The sequence below is a fragment of the Cupressus sempervirens genome, chromosome 9 (genome assembly GCF_028749045.1).
Source record: "Cupressus sempervirens isolate cs-2001-9-10 chromosome 9, ASM2874904v1, whole genome shotgun sequence".
In the NCBI taxonomy this organism is placed as follows: domain Eukaryota; kingdom Viridiplantae; phylum Streptophyta; class Pinopsida; order Cupressales; family Cupressaceae; genus Cupressus; species Cupressus sempervirens.
The window spans coordinates 201,770,986-201,784,069 of NC_143126.1; the positions used below are offsets into that span (position 1 = coordinate 201,770,986).

The following is a 13,084-nucleotide window of genomic DNA, read 5'->3' on the forward strand; positions in this document are numbered from 1 at the left end:
GCCTTAGCAGTTGGGATAGTGGCAAGATTCTCAAAAAAATCCAAAGAAAACCACATGAAGGCAATAAAAAGAATCTTGAGATATCTAAAAGATACTGAAGACTATGGCTTAGGGTACAAACTTGGAGGCAATCTTGACTTAAAAGTATTTATTGATGCTGATTGGGCAGGAAATCTCGATGATAGAAAAAACACTAGTGGTGGAGCATGCTTTCTTGGTAAAAGGTTGGTATCTTGGACAAGCAAGAAACAAAACTGCACATCTCAATCCACAATAGAAGCAGAATATGTGGTTGCAGTAGTAAATTGCTCTAACATTGTTTGGTTCAAATATTTTTTGGAAGGTTCAATGAAGGTTGAAATCAAAGAGCCAATAGTCATGTATTGTGATAACACTAGTGCAATCAACATATCAAAGAATCCAGTGATGCATTTCAAAACAAAGCACATTGCTATAAAATATCACTTTGTAAGAGAATTAGTACAAGACAAAGAAATCAGATTGGAATATGTGCATACAAAAGAACAAATTGCAGATACATTCACCAAGCCATTACCTAAGGATGCATTTTTGTATCTAAGAGGTAAGCTAGGGGTCATTCCCCTATGTGAAGCTTACTAAATAAAGTTTAATGATGCATCAACATAAATTAAGTTGAAGATCAATCAGTTGATGCAGTATTGACAGAGACATATTGTAGATGAATCTGCACTCAAGGTACATTGACACTAATTATAATTGTCTTTGGCATGTTTTGTCAAAGAGGGAGAAGTTTACTATCATATCTTTCTGAAATTTTGTAATTCCAAGAAAGAGAAGTTAAGTAGCTCCTTCACAGAGGGAGAATACTATAGGAGAAGTTTTCTCTGTAAAATTAGAGAGGGAGAAACTAATTCTAAAGTGATTTGTTGTGTTTACCAATCGAAGCTTGGTTAACACTGAAAACTTACAAGATTCCTTTAGTAACCAAGTGAACTCGATTTATACTAGCTCTGTTCAATTTTCTTTTGTTAACCGAGTGAGCTTGGTTAACACTCTTTTCTACATAAATTCCTTCGATGTCTGAGTGAGCTCGGTAGATACTGTCTTCTGTACAAAGAAAACTTAGGAACACTTGGTAGAAAGGAAACATTTCTTCATTGACCAAGTGAGCTCGGCATGCATTGACTTATACTGTTGAAAAGTGCAAAAATGACTAATACGACCATCAAATTCTAGACCTGAGTTAAATATTTAAAATTGATCTATTTTTTTCCTCAGAAAAAATATAGCGTCCACTTAAGAAAACAAGGAACAATTCTCATAATTGCATTATAAATAGGGGAATACCCTTATCTTGTTATTTGTATCTATAGTGGACACAAGGGCAAAACCGAAGTTTCTTGACTCTGTTCTTTCCTATCAGTGCCCATTTGAATGGAGGAACAATGTAAAAATCTTATTAATTATTAAGAAATATTATTGGCCTCGACCTTTTATTGATTTAAAAAAATACATATTATAAAATCATATTTATATATATCATTAAAAAAAAGTTTACTATAATAAATATTGACGATTTAGTAATCAATTTACTTAACGGTTTCAAATTTAACCTATCAATTCATATGATCTCACAATTTTTCAGTCTATTATATATGGTTAATAAGTGCAAAAATGACTAATATGACCAATACAACACCTATCTAACTATTTAAAATTCATCTTTTTTTTTCCCAAAAAAATATATAGGCCACTGTGGAAAAAGAAAAATAAAAAATATTTAATATTTTATGAATAATAGAAAAACACAACAAACCATTAGAATATATTTTTGACACTTTGAGAAGGTCTAAGTAATTGAATCAGGTGAATTGAAAACATTAATCCCTAGCAACTATTAATATAAAAACACATTTAACTAGCAGTTGCACGTTTTTGTACATCCAATGATGAACTGATAGGAGTGATTTATTTTGTTGAATTGAATGAGAAAAATTGATCACAAATAATAATTAGAACACAATTAAATGACTTTCCAAAGATTTAATAAGTTGATAGCATATTGATAAAGAGCTTACCATAAGATTATTCCTATCTCAACCTCTAACCATAACATTTACCATAACTATTAGTCTAATCGAACTCATAACTTAACTCCAATTATCATTCAACACTAAAAAAACATAACTACAATCTTGAGAAAAAACATATGATTATTTTTAATTTATCCCTCTATTATTATTTCTAACTATAATATTAACCCTTATCCTAAGCTTTGCCTAATAATAAACATAAAGATATCCACATGTATAACTAAAAATCTAGTCCTAATCCTAAGAGCAACAATAAGCCTAAGGTTAACCTTGACCCTATCTCTAGTGGTAAGCATGATGCAAATTTGCTAATCATAATCCAAAGCATAGGGTGAATCTCATAACTTAAGTGTAATTATCATTCTAACATAAAAAATCTAACTACTATCTTGAGAGAAAAAATATGCTAATTTTTATTGTATCCCTCTAATATTATTTCTAACTATAATATTAACCCTTATCCTAAGCTTTACCTAAAAATAAACATAAAGATACTCCTAATCCTAAGAGTAACAATAAACCTAATGTTAACATTGACCCTAGTTTTAGTCCTAAGCATGATGTAAATGCTAATCATAATCTTAACCCTTGATGCTAAGCATAACTCTAGCTTGACCTTAACCATAAACCTAATACTAAATCTAAGCATGATGTAAACCCTAACTCTAATCATAACCATAACTATAAACCTTGACCCTATCCATAATCCTCTTTCTGAACCCATGACCCAAATTGACGCCATAACCATATTTAAGTTCGATAAATTTAGTTCATAAATTGTCCAATTTATATATAACACTATTTTATTTCAAATTGTAAGGTAAATTCACTATATGTATTTTTTCTTGTAATTCATTTAGTCAAGGTTATTCAAATGTAAATTTTTAATATCTATTATATTTGATAGTAAAATATTAGATAAATACTATTAAAAAATAAAAAATATCAAATAGTGATTTAGTATTTTTTATTATATTTATTTATACTAATACATTTATGATGAAACTTATACTATACAATGGTAGAATTTTAGTGACTTTAAATAGATACAATATTTTTTAAGTTGTGAAATTTTAAATAGAAATTAATTTACATATATAAGTAATCATTTTATTCTATTTTCCTTTTTGCATGTAAATAAATTCAGCTTTCAAAATTGAAGTACATTGCTTTTTCTTTTTCTTTTCAATTAGTATATAAATCTAAAACTAAAATCTAAAACTATGGAGAATCTTTCTAAAAAAAATGTAGACATAAAATCTTTCTATTTTTTTTTGAAATGTACAAAAATATTTCTATTTAATTTTTATTCAAACTTTTACATATTTCAACCAATTTTCCGGTGAGGCTGACAATTTTCTGGCAAGAAATTGTAAAAATCGGGAGCAAAGGTCCAACATATAAGCTTATCGGCTTAATAGTTTTTATTCAAACTTTTACATATTTCATCCAATTTTCCAGTGAGGCTGACAATTTTCCGACAAGAAATTGTAAAAACTGGGAGCACATATAAGCTTATCGGCTTAAATATTTTTCTTCCCAATTTTTAAATTAAAAACATAATGTAAAATAAAATTTACAATTTTAAAATATAAGAACTAAGACATATACATATAAATAAATAAATAATATAAGAAGTCCTAATAAGAGCACGGAGGAACGAAGGGTTTAACAGAAATAGCCATGGAAGTCTCGAATCCCATTTCTTGTGCGGTAAAATTCTTCTCAGTTTCTCAACTTGGAAAAATATTTTATCGATGCTTGAATGAGTAGGGAGTTAAATGTAGTTCACAAGGTTTTGTTGGTTTTCTAATACGTCCCTGATTATTTGCACCTGTATTTCTCACTCATTTTTACCTTTTCCCTTTCTTTGAAAAAAATTAATTTTTATATTAAGTCATTGTAGGCGGCTACTGCAATTTTCTCTCCAAAGTTTTAATGGGAAATTCGAACTAATATCATAACTGAGCACTACAACAGAATCAAACTACTTAAGTTTTTCTGCACCAAAACCCATTGCTGCATTAACGCATACTACATTTCCCTGATATTATTTACTTGCAGATGATGCCATTGGTTGCTTTGGTCAGGGGCTTAGTAAAAGCATGCAGTAGCATTGGTCTCCTGTCGTTGCATCTTATGCTTCATAATGGTTTCCTACTCTCACAGTTTATTTTTGCACTTAGTTGTCATTATTTTGGATTTAGATGCTTTGCGTGCACTTTCTCTCGTGCAGTTTTCTCTTCTTTAGTTCTTAGTGTTTAATAACCCTTCATAATTTAGTGTCTTCTTACCCTTGTTCTTTCGTATTGCAAATATATGAAGGCTTTAAGTCCCGTTCCCTATTTTGGTTATTTGTGGGCATTGATATAATGTCTTTCTTTCTGTTGTTTTTTCTAAAGATTGTTGCAAATGTACTAAGCACTACCCTTTCGGTATGTACTTTACAAATGACAACCATCTCTCTTATATTAGATGAAATATGGGTAGACATGTCCCTTCACGAGACATGTCTATTCATTAGTATTTAATATAATAGTTTGTAATTACACACACACGCACACACATATATCATACACACATACATATTTTTAGTGAGTTTTATTAGACTAAAACTACACTAACATTAACACTCCCTCGTAGTTGGGGAGGATAAACACATGACCATATACTACCTTGTTGTAATATCTTTGATTAGAAAATATTCAACATTTTGATATCATGAGTATTGGTCTCCAGAATATCAACAAATGATATTCACCAAATACTCTGAGTAATGATATTGGGAGTAATGGCCTTCTGAATGTCATCCCATATGATATTCACCATGTAATCTTTGAGCAATGGCCTCCTGAATGTCGAGTTGCAAGGTATTCACTAAGTACTATGAGTAATGACCTCTTGAATGTCATCTCATATAATATTCACCAAGTACTTTGTTTAATGGTCTCTTGAACATCAATTTGCATAACATTCACCATGTACCCAAAATGTTCATAAGGTATGCGCACATGCTTTCTCATAATGCTTACCATATGAACATTCACCATGCAAAATATAATCTATCATGATCTACATAGACATCATAAGATATCCATCACAATAAAAAATTAAGTTTTTGTAAGATTGTCATTTTTCAATAACTTCCGCAAATAGAAATGATAATCATTTGGAGATCGTCACTTCCTCATGATGTACACAGGGGGCAGGCCCATTAAAACCATGCAGTCACACACATGGACTTTCAGACACTCTGAATATCAATCTCCATAACTGCTCATCCAATGTTACCTTTGAAGAGGTGTCAAACTCCCTCCAAGTCCGAAATCAATCTCCCTTTTCCTGCAGTAATATTCTCGGAGGAAAAGATCAAGGCATATAGCTCTTATGGTACATATAAAAGAATAAGAGAGAGAGACTAACATAATATTGAAGGATAATTCTTAAGATTCTTTTATAATACTCACCTCCTCATATCTTCCACGGTGGCTTTGGTGATAATAGGAGGTGCCATTCCCTCTTTTACACTTGCCAATTTCATTCCCTAACTTATTGAATGTGTCGATTAGTGTTGACGTATGCACATCTTTACTCTTGCACTTGGTCCTAGTTGCCACCTTTGGTAACATAGAATCCTGTCACTCTTTTATAACATTTGACCCATAAATTTAGTAATAGACAATAATGGGTCAGTCTATGCAATTTTTTAGTTTGGTGTTCTTTTGACATTCTTTTCAACTACACTTCAATTGTTCATTCTACTCGATATTTTTAATCCTTAACCTTTGATTGCTTTGACCATATCTTCTAGTTGATATTGTACTTTGCTGCAGACCTTGTGAACCCTCTAAACTTACTTTGAAATCCTTATCCCTTTAGCATGTGTCACTGTAGTCTTTGTCCTTCGTGGCTTGTCCTTTGGAGCCCGTGATATCCTTTACTCCTACAGACACTTTATGAGAATTTTCGCCCTCCTTAATAAATCTCTACCACGTGATCTTAGTTGTTTGTTTCTTCGCTTGCACTCACGCAGATTGAATAGACTGAACACAGACTGATCGGTGGTTTTCCTTTGCCGAGGTCTGTACTTTGATTCTCCTGCCTCCTAAGCAATGTAAGTTGAGAAGGATGCCAAGATAGTTTATATTGTATTTTCTCACGTTCCTTCTTTTCTTATTTGCAGCATGGCTCTGATAACATCATGTTTTTCTGAGGATCGTTGCAAATGTACCAAGCATTGCCTTTTCGGTATGTACTTTCCAAAAGGCAGCCATCTTTTATATTAGATGAAATATGGATAGACATGTCCCTTCATGGGACATAACTATTAACTAGAATTTAATATAATACTTTGTTATTTAACACACATATCTAAAGCAATTTTGTTCTTAGAATACCATATTTCTTGTAAATCAAGTAAACTTGTAAATGCCTATTTAAAATTGATAAGTAGGAGATATTTTCCAAAGCAAGTCAAATTTTGATATTGCTATCAGGATTTAACTCTCTAGGTTTTTAGTCAAACTCATTGACTCATGTTTCATGAGTAGTGATTCGCATGGATCCATCTCTCATGAGAATAAATCAAACACTTAGCACTCATTGGATCTAGTTGATGGTCATGGAGGTGAAGTACTAAGGCTTCTTGGGAGGTCACCCATCTGAATACTAATCCAGCTTTAGCGCGCTTAAATACAGAGTTTCCTCTATGGTTAAACCTGCTCGGCTTGCAACCCTATTTGCAAAACCTTCACCAAGTGTTGTGCCTTATGTACCATTCATTAGAAAGCCACTTAAGCTCATCATATCATAAGTAGGAGATATTTTTCACAGCAAGTCAAGTTATGATATTGCTATCAGGATTTAACTGTGTAATTTTTGAGTCAAACTCATTGACAATATTTACATTTAGTTTGATTTTGGACATAGAGTGAAGTAGAAGATTATGATTCTTATTTCCTTGTGAATTATATGTTGAATATTTTGTCATTGATGTCAAAAGTTGATGATCAAGGTTGTATGAATTTTGGACGATTACTCAAATTAATGAAATGCTTATCAAGCTGCTGATTATTCATCATATCTTCATCATCTGCTTGGTTGTCTGTTTGAGCTGGTTAGTTACTTGCTTGAGCTACTTGGTTGTGTGCTTGAGCTTCTTGGATGTCTGGTTGAGACTTGAGTTACTTGGTGTTTTTTTCTTGAGCTACTTGTTGTGTGCTTGTGCTGCACGGTTTTTGTTTGTGCTGGTTGCTTGTCTATGTCAATTGCAACCTTGATATTAAAAATGTGGAGTTATCTATGCGTTAAAGCCCTGTTCTAAAGTGGCATGATGTATATTTGATTTACACAGACCACTTATGATTTTATTATGGGCATTTTGGTGAATTGTATTTAAATGAGAGAATCTATGTTTTTAATTGAAATGGTGTTATTGGTTTAAGCAGTTATGAATCAATTATAAAATGAGGGACAATTTAATTATTTATGAGCTTTGATAGTCTAGCAAAGGGAAGCTTCAAGATATGCCTTTCCTTATGCATTTATGAGCTGTTTCTGAAGTATACAATTGATTCTTCAGCCTTGGGTTACTTTCTACATCGTTGGGAATGACAGGGCAATATGTTTTTGAAGACGTGTTTTTTGGCATAATTGATTGTTGATTGTCTTGAAGAGTTGTTAGGAGATTGTTGGTATTGTTGATTCTCTTCAAGAGTTGTTACAACATATGTTTGATGATTGTTTGATCAGTTATTGTGATGTCATTGATGTTAACTAGTGTACTGGTTATCAGAGTGGTTATGTTTTAGCTGTACAGAGTACAAATCAAGCACACAGTTGATTTGTGTGTTGAGTTAGAATGCATGATTGATATGGGAGACTTAGGGATGTCTCTAGATGTTGGTTGTGTAATTTCATGTACTGCACATAAGTATTGAGTTAGCTATGAATGATTTGATTGGTCTATGAAATCTATGATGTTTTAGGAGATAAAATCGAAGATTTATGATGCCGACTTGCTTGATGGTGGTTATGGTCACTCATGTTTTGGTTTATAGAAGGCATATTTTGGATAAATTGAAGGAAGTAGAAGAAGAAAAATGAAGAATAGGTTGAATGTTTGTGTTTGATCTTGAACTGGTAATATGTAGGCTGTTTCTGGTAGATCTTTCATATGTTGTAAAGTGGGTTGATGATGTGGAACCAATACGCTGTGACAGATTGGTTATACATTGGTAGTTGTGATTGAACTTCTTAAGTTGTGTATATTCATTGGAAAAAGTGAACAAGTTGGATGTTCATTATTGGATCGATGTGCGATTCAAATGGATGATTGTGTGGTACCAGCTCACAATAAATTAGGGTTTGCTACTATGTTTTGGTTAAGATAGGATAGGTTTCATAGTGTAATACCTTTAGGGTAATCTACCCTAACCCCAATGTTGAGATGTCTATTTATATGACAAAATGTTATTCTTGTTATGTGTGTAAGTGAGAGTGAGATTGAAAAGTGTTGTGTAATCGAGTTGGTAGCTAAATGTCTGTAAGCAGACACAGACGGTGAACTAAATTGGATCTGTACAAGCAATGGTGAAGTGCTAATTTCAGATTACTCTTCTTGGTGAATCCTAATAGGTTCTCAAATTTCAAAAGCCTCTAACAAGGTCACTTTTAAACTAGGTGAGCCGGTTCTTAACATGTCCAAAGTCAATTCCTAAAGCTAGGTCGCTCATTAATTTGAGTTAGGAAATCCTTTAACAAGGTTACTCCTAACAGGGTAAAGATATTAATAGGTCTGAGGTAAATCCCTTAACCAAGTGACTCCAAATAGGGTGTGCTCCTAATTAGGAATTGTTGTAAGCTCCTAATAGTGCCAAACTTTTAGCAGGGGCCTTTCAAAAAAGTGTGAAATACTTGTGGGTATCGATTACCACCGTGGTACATCCCTCTGACCAAGGGTTTCCATGATAAAAATCTGGTGTTATTGTGTTACTTGTGTGAATGTTTTTGTTTGATTTTTCATTGATTAGTTTACAAGTTGACATGGATGAATGAATGGAATGAATGGTTGTCAGATCAGATAATGATTAATCAAGTATTGTGAACTTTGGTTAAAGTTTGAATATAGTTTATTATTTGATTCACCCCCTCTCTCAGTAATCGAGGACCTTAAGCATATTAACAATTGGTATCAAAACTTTGGTCCTCTTGTTAGAAAGCCTAACAACTTGAGGAAATATCAAAAGATGATGAATAAGGAAGGTCCAAAATTTTCCAAGAACTTTGTTTGGTGTGATAGGATGGAACTCTACATTAGAGGAACGAGGCCACAATAATGGACACATGTGGACAACGAGTATACAAGACCTAATGGGACTCTTAGTGTAGATCAATTGAAGGTGGAGATAAAAAGTATTTAAACATTGAATGCAATTGTAAGTACCTTATCTAATGCTGGCTTTGTTAATATTAATGGGATTAATAATGTACGTGATGTTTGGATAAACTCAAGTTATTCTATGATGGAGATGTTCATTTTCAAAAGGCTAGGGTTGAAAGCTTGAAAGGAAAGTATGATGACATAAAGATGGTAGAAGGTGAGAATGCTGCTCAATATTGTCATAGGTTGAAAGAAGTAGTTGCTGCAATCAGAAATGCTGGTGAAACTATAGAAGATGATGTTGCGGCGAGTAAAATGTTGAGAACCTTAATATCTATTTATGCTATCAAAGTTTCTGCAATTCATGAATTAAATGCTTTTGAGAAAGTTTCCATTAATGAGCTAATTGGTAAGCTTATTGCTTTTAAGATGAATAATTATGACAATGGTATTCCTAATTAGGGTGAAGCTGCTTTAAGAGCCTCCTTGTTATTGAATCTAGGAAATAAATGTAAGAAAATTGCTACTCTTAGTGATGTTGATTCATTCTTTGATGAAGAAAGGAAACAAGATGATTTTGGAGCTCTACTTGCATAGAGATCACCTAGAGGTACCGGTCAGTATAGGGCAAATTACCATAAGTATGCTTCTCATATGAGAAGATTGGTTATATTGCGGCAATATGTCTTAATGCAAGCTAGAAAGAGAAGAAGAGGAGATTCAAGGGCAAAAAATAAACAATGCTATGTTGTTGTTGATGAGGAAGAGATCGATGATGATGAATCTGATGACAATGATGGAGAGGAAGTTGTGTTTGTTGCAGACAAAGAAGAAATCATTATTGGTGAAAAAGCTCCTATTTCAATTATGAAATTAAATCTTGAATGGGTAATTGACAATGGTTGTGCACATCACATGACCGAAGATAGAAGCAAGTTCGTCAAGCTTGAAGAGTTTGATGGTGGTGTTGTTAGATTTGGCAGCAATAGTCCATGTTTGGTGAAAGGTAAAGGATCAATTTCTTTGAATGGGAAAAGTAATGCTGATGATGTTTATTCTGTTAAAGGTCTAAAGCACAATTTGCTCAGTGTTGGTCAATTGAATGATAAAGGATATCATCTAGAGTTCAAAAGAGGTGTATGGGGGATTCTAGGAAGCTCAAGAGATTTGAATGCAATTGGGATACAGACAAAAGCTAACTTATTCCATTTGAGTACTACAATTATTAGTAGTTTGGTTGCAAAGGTTGAAGATAGTTGGCTATGGCATAATAGGTGTTACTATGTGAACTTTAACAATTTGATAAAGATGAGAAAAACTAATGCAATTAGACTGTTGCCCGCATTAGTAAACCAAACAATGTTATGTGCAAGGAATGCCAATTGGGTAAGTTGACAAGTTCTACTTTTAACAAGCCTATTGAATATATTAGCTTTGGTACACATTGACTTGTGTAGACTAATGAGAACTAGAAGTTATCATGGTGACAAGTATTTCATGCTATTTTTTTATGACTATTCAAGAATGACGTAGGTTACTTTCTTAAGAGAGAATTCATAAGCTTTCCTTAAGTTCAAAGTCTTTAAAGCTTTGATTAAGAAAGAAATTGGTAAGAATCTCAAATGTTTAAGATCTAACAGAGGTGGTGAGTACACTTTTTGGGAGTTTGTTGACTATTGTGACAGGAATGGAATGAAATGAAAGATTGCCCACATAAAACTCCTAGTCAGTCTGATGTGATTTCTCTAGCTTGTCTCTTTTTTTGTGAATCAAAAGACACATGTCAGCTCCGATGACTCCTCAGTAGAATGGTATGGCAAACAGGGGAAAAAAAAGCAATTGTGGATGTTGTGAGAACCATTTAATTGCAAGGAGATGTTGCAAAGATGTTTTGGAGAGAAGTAAATAGTATTGCAGTTTATATATTGAACTGGGTAAAAGTTAAGAAAGGAACTAGTTAGACACCTTATGAATTATAGTATAGTCATACTCCTAGTGTGAATTACTTCAAAGCCTTTAGAAGAAAATGTTTTATCAAGAGATGATTTCACTACAAAGTTTGATCCTAAGAGTGATGAAGGAATAGTCTTAGTTTATTCTACCAAGAGCAGAGCATACAAGTGTTGGAACAAAAGCACTAACAAAATGATTGAAAGTACTAATGTGAAGGTGGATGAATTTCCAGACATACTTGAAGTGCATAATGATTCAAACAAGCAAGAAACAGAATAAGGGCTAGGACATGATATTCATTCGATTGAAAGTGCAAGAGATTGGTGTGCAAAACAATGAAGAAAAAGCAGTGGTGTAATTAGTAAATGATGAAGAAGCTCAAAGGCCTAAACCGATAATACCAAGGTATGTGAAATTGAATCATTCATCAAACCAGATTATTGGTGATAGGAATGCAAGAGTGCAGATTAGAAGGAAGATTAGAGAAAGTATTTGTTTGATTTCTAAATTTGAGCCTAGAATAGTGAATGCAACTTTCAAAAGTGATGATTGAGTCAAGGCAATGGAAGAAGAACTTGATCAAATTGACAAGAATGATACTTGGACTTTAGTTCTTAGACCAAAGAGCAAGAATTTGATTGGTACAAAATGTGTCTCTAGGAATAAATTGAATGAAGATGGTGCAGTTGTCAAGAACAAAGCAAGATTAGTTTGCAAAGAATATACACAAGAGGAAGGTTTGGACTATGGTGAAACTTTTGCATTGGTGGCCAAACTTAAAGTCGTTAGGTTGCTGGTAGACCATGAAAGCTGTAAATGGATGTGAAATCTGCTTTTTTGAATGGTGTATTGGAAGAAGTCTACATTGAACAACCATATGAGTTTGCTTTATTAGAAGATGAGGATATGATTCCTAAATTGAAGAAAGCTTTGTATGGTTTAAAGCAAGCTTCGAGGGCATTGTATGAAAGGTTACATTCATACTTGGTAAAGAATGGTTTCAAAAGACCAAGTGAAGATAGCAATGTGTATTTGAAAATGGAAGGTGATAGACTGTTGATTGCTGAAGTTTTTGTGGGTGATATTATCTTTGGTGGAGATGATGATATGAGTATGAATTTTGCTGAAGAAATGAAGAAAGAATTTGAAATGTCTATGATTGGTTAAAGTGTTGAAGACATTTGGTATGGAGGATTCAAAACCAGTAGGAACACCTATGGTCACATGATGCAAGTTGTCTAAGGATGACACTTCAAGTTTAGTTAATGAGACACTATACAAATCTATGATTGGAAAGTTGCATTACATTGTACATAGTAGATTTGATATAGCTCATATAGTTGGGATAGTTTCTAGATTTGAGTCGAATCCAAAGGAAGTGCATATGATAGCTGTGAAGAGGACATTCAGATATCTTAAAGATAGTTGATTATGGTCTTTGGTATCCTCACAACGGTGATTTTGGTTTGAAAGTGTTTACTGGTGTTGATTGAGCAGGTAATCTTGATGACATGAAGAGCACACATGGTGGTGCATGGAAGACTTGTGTCATGGATAATAAAGAAACAAAATTACATAATCTCAGTCTACAACTAAAGTTGAATATGTAGTTACTTCAAGTAATTGTTCATAAGCAATTAGGATTAAGCAAGATTTGGAAGGAATAAATGAAAGT

At 33.0% G+C, this 13,084-nt stretch overlaps 1 protein-coding gene across 4 annotated transcripts in view; it reads left to right on the forward strand.

Annotated features, from left to right (window-relative positions):
• The first annotated feature begins 3,704 nt into the window (after window positions 1-3,704).
• LOC149538187 (SET domain-containing protein) overlaps window positions 3,705-13,084 on the forward strand; it is a 190,685-nt gene continuing 181,305 nt past the window's right edge. For 3 of the 4 annotated variants that reach the window (XR_016356006.1, XM_089799579.1, XM_089799581.1), the window contains exon 1: window positions 3,705-3,788. Coding sequence is in view for 2 of the 4 variants with exons in the window: in XM_089799579.1 (XP_089655705.1) it covers window positions 3,759-3,788 (30 nt within the window). In the remaining 2 variants the exon portion in view is untranslated. Of the gene's footprint in view, window positions 3,789-6,261; window positions 6,324-13,084 lie in introns of those variants that run through there. The other variant, XM_089799580.1, reaches the window with a different exon arrangement.